Source organism: Globicephala melas, chromosome 17, assembly GCF_963455315.2.
Source record: "Globicephala melas chromosome 17, mGloMel1.2, whole genome shotgun sequence".
Lineage (NCBI taxonomy): Eukaryota > Metazoa > Chordata > Mammalia > Artiodactyla > Delphinidae > Globicephala > Globicephala melas.
In genome coordinates, this window is record NC_083330.1 from 64,259,839 (window position 1) to 64,270,624 (window position 10,786).

The 10,786-nt window shown below is 43.5% G+C and overlaps 1 protein-coding gene across 2 annotated transcripts in view; it reads left to right on the forward strand.

Moving 5' to 3' along the window:
* The window catches only part of NTAQ1 (N-terminal glutamine amidase 1), a 28,440-nt gene extending 18,855 nt beyond the window's left edge, over positions 1–9,585 (forward strand). The window contains exon 6 of one of the 2 annotated variants that reach the window (XM_030875737.3): positions 9,420–9,585. In XM_030875737.3, coding sequence (XP_030731597.1) covers positions 9,420–9,454 — 35 coding nt within the window. In that variant the 3' untranslated portion in view covers positions 9,455–9,585. Of the gene's footprint in view, positions 1–1,016; positions 1,402–9,419 lie in introns of those variants that run through there. The other variant, XM_030875738.3, reaches the window with a different exon arrangement.
* The last annotated feature ends 1,201 nt before the right edge of the window (positions 9,586–10,786 follow it).

The following is a 10,786-nucleotide window of genomic DNA, read 5'->3' on the forward strand; positions in this document are numbered from 1 at the left end:
CATTTGCCTTGAATATATTTGGAGAACAGAGTTAGAAGTTACAGGCAGGTTCCCTCCCTCCCTCACTCCCTCTATCCACCCACCCAGCATGTATTACATGCCTGCTATTTGCAAAGTTTGGCCCTGATGAATGAGGCAGAACTGTCCTAAGAGGAGACATGCAGAGTGCTCTGGTTCAAGGGACAGAACCTCTGTCCTTTATTAGTATGTCTTTTATTACCTCACTTTCATTAGCATGTAAAGCAGAGGGCCAGCCTTTGAGGAGCCTGTTGTATAGAAATCTTTTGGTAAAGACTTGGTACTTAAAGATTGCACTTTGAACAAATGTATAAACCAAAATGAAGGACTTTTCTGTAATTATTTAAAAGGATCTTGAAGGAAGAAGTGATTATTCCAGTACAGAACCAGAAAATTTGGGAACACATGAGCATTCCTAGGACCAAGAAGACAAATCCAGCCTGAACTAGAATTATTCACTTAGTTCCCCTAGTTAGGGGTTACCATCAGCTCTTCAGTGAGCAAGAGCTGGAGACTTATGTTGGCACTATTGCCTCTTCTGTGTAGTAGTTAGTTGTAGGTGTATATCAGTAATAGATAGTTGAGTCTATAGTACTCATTCTGGAGGCTAGTGACAGTTTCTCTGAGCAAGTCCTTTTGCCACCTTCATAGGACACTGAGTGAAAGAAGCTGTCTAGTTATAACTGCAGTGAGGTGTTCAGGCTGAGTGCTGTAAATATTATAGACCAGCTTCTGATACTCAGTGTGGGCAAAAGGTGCTAAGTAGTCCCCCATATTGCATTATCTTTCAGCATGTGGCACACAGTAGATGCTCAATAAACATTTGCTACATGAACGAATATATATTTATGAGGTTCTCTCAGTGTGTTTCCATTAGCGCTGCTAGTTATAAAATCGATGAAATGATGTGTAGTTGTGCACATAAAACAGCTGCAGTCAGTCGATTAGGTTGAATTTGGTTGTGAGACAACTATTACCACCGTTTTTTCTCTTGGCAGAGAAATGACAGAAATGCGCTGTGGGAGGGCTTCTCTCTCAGCCTATTCTTTTGCCCTTTGTCCCACTGTGCTCCCTCCCAATCCTGTTTGGACATTATTTGTGCCGTTTCTAAGAAGAGGATTCAGAAGTGTCCCAACTAATGAGAACATTTTGTCAGGGTATCTACTTCCCTGTGGGCCATGACTGAAGAAACAGAGGGAAGGAACGATACACCATACCCCTGTATTTCACCATGGTGAACTGCAGAGTAAATTTAGCCCCTTGTAATATAGCAAGGGTGCTATGGCTTGAATATTTGTATCCCCCCACCCCACTCCCCGAATTCATATGGTGTAATCCTAACCCCCAGAGGTGGTGGTATTAGGAGGTGGTGTGTGTGTGTGTGTGTGTGTGTGTGTGTGTGTGTGTGTGTGTGTGTGTGTGAGTGATTAGATTAGATTAGGAGGGTGGGGCCCTCATGAATGGGGTTAGTGGTGCTAGAAAAGAGATCCCCCGAAGCTCCTTCTGCTCTGTGAGGACACAACAAGAAGTCTGCGACCTGTGATTTTACCCAACCATGCTGGCACCCTGATTGGACTTGCAGCCTCCAGAACTGTGAGCAATAAATTTCTGTTGCTTATAAGCTACCCAGTCTGTGGTATTTTGTTATAGCAGCCCAAATGGACTAAGACAAAGGGTTCCTAACCTGGAGTCCTAACACACATTGAGTGTGTATATGAGTATATTTTCCTGGAGAGAGGACACATAGCTTGTATTACCTATTTATTCATTTAACAATATTTATTATTATTTTTATCTATTGAGGGCCTACTCTGTAACCTTAGGCTCCAGGTTAGATGCTGGTAACTGAAACCAGAATAGCTTTTGCTCTCTTGTAGCTTATAGGCTGATGATGGAGACTGACATCAATCAAAGAATCACACACAGATGGCTGTACAATTGCAACTGTGAAAGTGCTGTCAAGGAATGGTACCAGTTCTATGAGAACATGTAATGGGGGAAATTAGCTGGTTAAAGGGGGTTGGGAGGCTTCTTGAGGAAGTGTTTTATCCTTTCAAACAAATAGCTCCTACTAGGTGCCAAGCACTGTTCCTGCCCTGGTGATTGAGCAGTGAAGAAAACAAGCCCCTGCACTCATAGAGCTCACATTCTGGTGGAGAAGACAGACAATGGACACATACTGTGTGTGGAAGAATGGTTGCTGTTTACCGAATTGGAGAAGATGGTGGGTGGACCGCTTCTGGGGAGGAAGGTCAGGAGTTTTATTTTGGACAATCTTAAATTTGAGATGCCAGTTCGATGTCTAAGAGGAGATGTCAGATAGGAGTTGGATAAAGGAGACTGGGATTCAGGGCAGATGTTCAGGCTGGGAGTATGAAATGGGGAGACCTCAGTTAATAGACGGTATTTAAAGGCACAGGACTCAGAAGATCACTGAGAGAATGAGTGTAGACAGAAAAGAAGTAGGGGGACATAGCCCTGGGAGCTTTTACATTTAGAGGTCAGGAGATGAAGGGACACCAGAAGGAGGACAGAGGGAGGGGTTGGTCAGGGAGGGAAGAGAAGACAAGGAAAGCTCAGAGAAGAAAGTGATTCAGCAGGGACAGAGGGCTCTGACACATCAGATGTTGATGATCAGTTGAGTAAGCTGAGGACTGAGATGACCGTTGGCTTCGGCAATGTCTTCAGAGCAAGTTCAGAGGAGTGATGGGGATGAAAGCCTACTTGGAATGGTTCAGGAGGGAAAGGGAAGAAGGAGGCAGAGTGGTATGGTAAAAGGAACAGAGAAGTGGGGCAGTACTGGAGGGGGACATGGGTCAAGGGGGACAGCTCTGAACCTGGCCGTCACCCAGTTCTGCCTTTATAATGAACAAATTTACCATTTCTAGCCCTCCAGAGAGACTTCTAGGGACATCAGAGACCTGTCCTCTAGGCCTGTTGTTCTCATGCAGGGCAGACACTGCTCTGTTCTTGACTAGATCCATCCCTTGGTTCATGCAGCCTTCCTCAGCATTAAGATGGAGGAAAGAAAGCTGGATACCCCCAGAGGTATAGTCATCTCTTGGTACCTGTGGGGGATTGTTTCCAGGATCCCCCACGGATACCACGCTCCATGGTTGCTCCCTCATGTAAAATGGCACAATACAGTCGGCCCTCCATGGGTTCCACATCAGTGGACTCAACCAACCGTGGGTGGAAAGCTGCAGATTGAAATCCACAAATGCGGAACCTGTGGATAGCGGGCCGGCTGTATTTCATCAATGCAATTCCTATCAAATTACCAATAGTATTCTTCACAGAACTAAAACCAAAAAAAATCTTAAAATTTGTATGGAGACATAGAAGACCCTGAATAGCCAAAGCAATCTTGAGGGAAAAAAATGGAGCTGGAGGGATCAGGCTCCATTACTTCAGACTGTACTACAGAGCTACCGTAATCAAGACAGTATGGTACTGGCACAAAAACAGAAATATAGATCAATGGAACAAGATAGAAAGCCCAGAGATAAACCCACGCACCTGTGGTCAACTAATCTATGACAAAGGAGGCAAGAATATACAATGGAGAAAAGACAGCCTCTTCAATAAGTGGTGCTGGGAAAACTGGACAGCTATATGTAAAAGAATGAAATTAGAACACTCCCTAACACCATACACAAAAATAAACTCAAAATGGATTAAAGACCTAAATGTAAGGCCAGACACTATCAAACTCTTAGAGGAAAACAGGAAGAACCCTCTCTGACATAAATTACAGCGAGATCTTTTTTGACCCATCTTCTAGAGTAATGGAAATAAAAATAAGCAAATGGGACCTAATGAAACTTAAAAGCTTTTCCACAGCAAAGGAAACCATAAGATGAAAAGACAACCCTCAGAATGGGAGAAAATATTTGTGAATGAATCAACGGACAAAGGATTAATCTCCAAAATTTACAAGCAGCTCATGCAGCTCAATATCAAAAAAACAACCCAATCCAAAAATGGGCAGAAGACCTAAATAGACATTTCTCCAAAGAAGATATACAGGTGGCCAACAAACGCATGAAAGGATGCTCAACATCACTAATCATTAGAGAAATGCAAATCAAAACTACAATGAGATATCACCTCACACTGGTCAGAATGGCCATCATCAAAAAATCTACAAACAGCAAATGCTGGAGAGGGTGTGGAGAAAAGGGAACCCTCTTGCACTGTTGGTGGGAATGTAAATTGATACAGCTACTAGGGAGAACAGTATGGAGGTTCCTTAAAAAACTAAAAATAGAATTACCATATGACCCAGCAATCCCACTACTGGGCATATATCCAGAGAAAACCATAACTTAAAAAGACACATGTGGGCTTCCCTGGTGGCGCAGTGGTTGAGAGTCTGCCTGCTGATGAAGGGACACGGGTTCGTGCCCCGGTCTGGGAAGATGCTGCGTGCCGTGGAGCGGCTGGGCCCGTGAGCCATGGCCGCTGAGCCTGCGCATCTGGAGCCTGTGCTCCACAACGGGAGAGGCCACAACAGAGAGAGGCCCGTGTACCAAAAAAAAAAAAAAAAAAAAAAAAAAAGACATGCACCCCAGTGTTCATTGCAGCACTATTTACGATAGCCATGTCATGGAAGCAACCTAAATGCCCATTGACAGGCAAATGGATAAAGAAGATGTGGTACATATATACAATGGAATATTACTCAGCCATAAAAAGTGGGTCATTTGTAGAGACACAGATGAACCTAGAGGCTGTCATACAGAGTGAAGTAAGTCAGAGAAAAACATATCGTCTATTAATGCATATATGTGGAATTTAGAAAAATGGTACAGGTGAACCTGTTTGCAAGGCAGAAATAGAGACACAGATGTAGAGAACAAATGCATGGACACCAAGGGCGGAAAAGGTAGCGGGATGAATTGGGAGGTTGGGATTGACATATATACACTAGTATGAATAAAATAGATGACTAATGAGAATCTGCTGTATAGCACAGGGAACTCCACTTCGCTGTATGGTGGAAACTAACACAACATTGTAAAACAACTATACCCCAATTAAAAAAATAAATAAAAATAAGGAAAAAAAAAAGTGCACAGATGTGGAACCGGTGGAGAGCGGGCCGGCTGTGTTTCATCCGGGTCGTGGAGAAGCCTTGCCACCACCACTCATAGGTTCCCTCCTTTTTTCCTTGTCCCCTTCCCACCTTTCAGTGTTTTTTGCACAAAGCAGCCAGAGTGATCTTTTAAAAATATAAACCAGATCATCTCACTTCCCTTCTTTAAAACCACCAGCATCACCACTTCACACTGGCTTCAACATGTACTTAAGGTAAAATCCACTGTTCTTACTCTGGCCCACAAGGCCCTGCGGGGTCTGATTGGCTGCCTCTGTGATTCCAGCTCCACCACTCCCAGCCATTCCCCGTCCTGCCTCCCCTGTGACGTTTCTGTCTCCGAGCAGGATGAACTCATTCCTTCCTTAGGGACCTCACATTCCATTTGCTCTGATTTGACCCTTTCGCCCCGTATTTTCTCTTGGCTGTTAGCTCCCTGACAGGTCAACTAATCCTTCCCTGGTCATGTGTCGGAAGCTGCCTGCCCCAGTCAGTGTCAGGCTACTTCACCACTTTTTTCCTTCATAGCAATTATCACTATCTGAAATGATTTTGTGTATTTATTTGTGTAAAGTCTGTTTTCTATTTCTTTTCACTAGCCTGTGAGCTCTCTCTGCCTTGCCTAGTACAGTGTCTGCCACAGTGTAGGCACGCAACAAACGTGCCTCAAGTATTTAATGAAGGAACAACTCCTGTTACTGCAGGGGTCTGGAAGGTCAGGTCTCCTCCCATCCCCTGCAGGATCTCTGGGTAATGCTGGTAAAGTGCTGCTAAATTCTTGCTCTTTGCATTTTTCCCTTTGACTGGATTTTGTTCTTTTTTCAGATTATACCTGTCCTTTTGCAAACAGTACTGTTTAGAAAAGGTATATAATTCTCGTTTAGGTTGTACTGTCCTTTTTCTTTAGCAGTCTCGCAAGCCTCCACTCTAAGCCTTACTATTCTTTCACCTTTTGGTCTAGAAAGCACATTACAGATGACTTCCAGAGATAGCAGAGATTATCACGAGTTGATTGAATCATTGTCACTGTCACATTCTTGGTGGGTTCCTCACTCTGGTCACCTGTTGCAAACATATATTGAAAGCACCTTGTCCTGTGTGTCTGGTCGTGACAGTTGGGGATTACATTACTTTTTCCTTCCTTCTAAGCTGACCACATAGCCTGGCATCAGAGAAGTAACTATTTCTTTCACCCTCTCAGTCGAAGGAGAGCATGGCTTTCACCATGAGCTACGGCAGGCGTCTGTTAGAGCCAGGCTTTTAATAACATCCATTTGTTATCAAGGGAGCAGTCGTAGCAGAATTTCACTTAGAGTCAGTAGGCAATCTTTCCTGTGGTTTCCATGGGGATCTGGTATTTTAGAGCCATTTCTGGGAAGAACATTGAAAAGAAATTGAGGGGCAAAATGTTACTAACATCACTGTTCTGGCACACACCGTTTCTAGAACCATGGGCAATGGATGAGTCACTTCCCACCCAAGGCCCACAGGGTGCAGAGCTGTGTGTGACCTCCTCAGGGCCAGGTGTGGAGGAGACCTAGTGCCTGCACTCAGAATACAGGAAAAATCAGATTTGAGTCCTCAGTCCCCATTGTAGCTGTGCTTTGTTAGTCACTTGCTGTGTGACCTTGAGGAAGTCACTTAACCTCTCTGGCCCTTCATTGCTTCACTTAAGAAAGAGTTATTTTGAGGCTCAGATGAGATTGTGTGTGTGTGTCTGAGAGAGAGAGAGGGAATTTTTCATAACTCTGAAAGGTAACGTGTTTTGAATAGCTAACACTTAACTGTGTGCCTAGTAGGTGCTAGATAGCCCTTCTAAGTCCTATATGTGTATTAACCCATTTAATCCTTAAAACAACAATGTAAGGTAGATAACTGTTACTCTCCCCATGTTGCAGATAGGGAAACCAAAGCACAGTGAGTTAAAGTAACTTACCCAAAGCCACATAGCTAGTGAGTGGCAGAGGCAAGGTTTGAATACAGATAATCCCACGTTAGGACCAGGCTGCCATCATCTTTACCCAGTTCCCAGTTCATCTCCACATTCTGTAAGCAAATTCCAGTTGCTAGAGAGGTGCTCTCTATCGTGGGGCAGGAATGGGGCATCCAGTTTCCCCGTGGCCTGGGCAAAGTGTCTTTCAAAGCTATCTACCTGAATTAACCAACTTTGTAGTTACTGCAAACAATGTTTATCAATTGATTTCAAACTTTTTTAGCTTAAGATTTGTTGGAGAGGTTGTTAAAAAAAAAAAAAAGGCAGATGCTCAGAACCCTCCCTGAGGGATGCTGATTCAGTAAGCATACCAGTCAGGCTTCAGTTGCAGGTAACAGAAGTCACTCTTGTTGCTTGAAGCCGAAAAGGATTTGATTCCAAGTCACAGAGAAGGGAAGCAAACATTTGGAGAGCAGGGTCATTGGGTGTAGCAGCCAGAGATGCTTCACTACTCTCCCTTGGTGCCTGGACCCATGAATTCTGGCAGCACCGTCATGGCTTACTGCATTCTTTAGGACAGGACCTCAGTATCACCAGGTGGTGTCTCCCAGCTGGTACTGTGCCTCAGCCTTCAATAGGTCATTTATTCTACCATCCAGAAGATCAGCTACTTCTGGGTTATGGGGAGCATTGTAAAACCAGAGAATCCTGGGGGCGCCACTTCATTGACTTACTTCTTTTGCTGTAAGTGGATTCGTGATTAGAAGTAATGTTGGCTTTGAGTAAGTCACTTTAACTCACTGTACTTATTTACATGAATCGCCAATGCCAAATTCCATTTCATAGCTTCCTATAATCTGACAGTGGTTGTACTTCCAGATAAACACTTTAGTTAATAGTCATCCTGCTTGTTCCTGATGCTATTGAATGTCAAGAGAACTTACATATAACAGGGATTTTTATTTCAAAACTTGGAATGCAAGATGTACTTCTTAAATATCTTAGGCATTAGGCCTTTTTTTTTTAATTTAAAAAAAAATTTTATTTTTGACTGTCTTGGGTCTTCGTTGCTGCCCGCGGGCCTTCTCTAGTTGCATCAAGCGGGGGCTACTCTTCATTGAGGTGCACAGGCTTCTCGTTGCTATGGCTTCTCTTGTGGAGCACAGGCTCCAGGTGTGAGGGCTTCAGTAGTTGTGGGTGGCGGGCTTTAGAGCACAGGCTCAGTAGTTCTGGCGCCCGGGCTGAGTTGCTCCGTGGCATGTGGGATCTTCCCAGACCAGGGCTCAAACCCATGTACCCTGCATCGTCAGGCAGATTCTTAACTACTACGCCACCAGGGAAGCCCTGCATTAGGCATTTTTAAGTAAACAAAATTACAAAGAAGTGTTGCTGAACTTGATTACATAATTACCTCATTACGGGAAATAATTATTTTGGTCAGTTCTGAACAATATCAATCCTTACAGGAATTAAACCAGAATAAAGTATATACTTGGACTCTTTACTGAGTATTGAAGGAGAAGCCAGGGCTTGTTTTGTATGATTACCTCAGGGTGAAACAGAAAAGATATTTAGTGCATCCTTTAAAAAACAATGTCACTTTAAAGTGACCCTTTCGCTTTCCCATCCTCTTAGCTCTGTCAATTAAATGATGTTGCCACTTATTAAACTTCTAGGCATCTTGGAAATTTTCAAAAATAAAAAAATCAATTTGTTTCAAACTCTGTGGAAGGCAATCCAGATAATTTATTTGTAAAAAATGACCTATGCGCATACCTTTGGCTTAGTAATTCCCCTTCTAGGAATTTATCTTACAGATATACTGCACATATGTAAGATGATGGATAAACAAGGTTACTCAGTGTAACAACAAAACATTGGAAACCACCTACCGGCTCACCCACTGGGGACTGATGAAATGAGTTATGATATAGCTATGGAAGAAAGCATTATGAAGCTATGAAAACAAATGAGGAAGGTTATGTTTCTTATGCTGAGTAGTGGTGTTTTTATTCTTTATCTTAAGCTTATGTTATATTCTTTTGCATGTATTAGATATTTAGTAAAATTAAATTTAAAAAGCAAGTGAAAAAGTGCATTAAAAGAGAAAAAATATGTATTTGTGTGGAATATCTGAAAGAATATCCAACATCCAAAACAAACTGGTAATGTTAGTGGCCTCTGGACAGGAGAACTGGGTGGCTGGTGTCAGAGGAGGGAGGGAAACTTCATCGTATATCCCTTTGTGTTTTTAAGAGTCGTGAGTCCCGTGAACATATTACTCATTAAAAATAAAAAATGTATAAACCACACCTTCTCTCACTCAAACATTTACCCACATGACTTTTTTTTTTTAATAAACAAACACAGCTTTTAACAGGTACAGCCTCAGATGTTGTCTGTAGTGAAAGCTGCATTGACCAGCAGCACAAAAAACCGGGATGTGTGGCGCACACTTACAGAGATTGCTGGCAGTGTTCACGTGACAAGAGACTGAGGAACGAGGAAGAATTCCCCAAATTGTTTTTCTATTATACTGCTCTTAGCCTTTTGTCCAGCTGTTCTAACCTTTGATTTGACTGCTGTGAATAAAGGTGAGACCTTTAAATGACTGGCTGACGAGCTGTTTGTGCACTGGTGAAGGGTGTTTCGGTGCCTTATATGGCTTTGAGCTGCAGTTTGGGTGCAGGAAGGCTCAGGAAGCATGAGCTCATGCAGAGAGAAAACCTTCTTAGTAGATGTCTCTAGATTTCTCTTAAGAATCTTAAAATTACCCCTTGCGGGAACCCATAGTGATAGCCAACATTTATTGGGCACTCATTTTGTAGCAGGCACTGGTCAAAGCTACTGATTGTGTATAAAATGATTAATCCTTGGACTTCTCTGGTGGCGCACTGGTTAAGAATCCGCCTGCCAATGCAGGCGACATGGGTTTGAGCCCTGGTCTGGGAAGATCCCACATGCCGCGGAGCAACTAGGCCCGTGCGCCAGAACTACTGAGCCTGTGCTCTAGAGCCCGCGAGCCAGAACTACTGAAGCCCGTGCACCTAGAGCCCGTGCTCCGCAACAAGAGAAGCCACCGCGATGAGAAGCCTGCGCGCCACAACAGTAACCCCCGCTCCCTGCAACTAGAGAAAGCCCGCGTGCAGCAACGAAGACCCAATGCAGCCAAAATTAAATAAATAAATAAATTTATTTTAAAAAAAGAAAAGATTAATCCTTACAACAGCCTTATGAAGTAGAGATTATTATTATCTCTGTTTCCCAGATGAGGAAACACGTGTGGACAATGTTTCCAAAGGAGCACAGTTACTACTCAAACGAACGTGATCTGAACCTGGGTATGACTCCAGAATTACTAGCCCCTAAGATGACAGTACAGTCACATTGGAATAAATCCAAAGGCGAAATTAGGGCACTGCTTCTCAAGCTGGTCTCGGGGCTGAGATGCTGGGTGGATTATAAAAGTGAGAGCCTAGGGAAGTAATGGGGTGGCCTGTCTTTGGAATGTGGGGTGTCTTTACTGCATGAGAGCCTCAAACCTCAAGATGAGATTCAGGGCTTAATCTTGTAGGAAAAAAAGGGGCCGGGGGGCAAGCTCTTAAACAGGGGAGAGATGTAGGGAAACTAGCATCTTGTAGGGTGTCCTTGAGCTGTGATTGTCAGGTGGGGGCTGGCAGAGGGGAGACCAGAGAGAAGAGGCCTCCGCATGCAAACAGATGGGGGTCAGGACTATG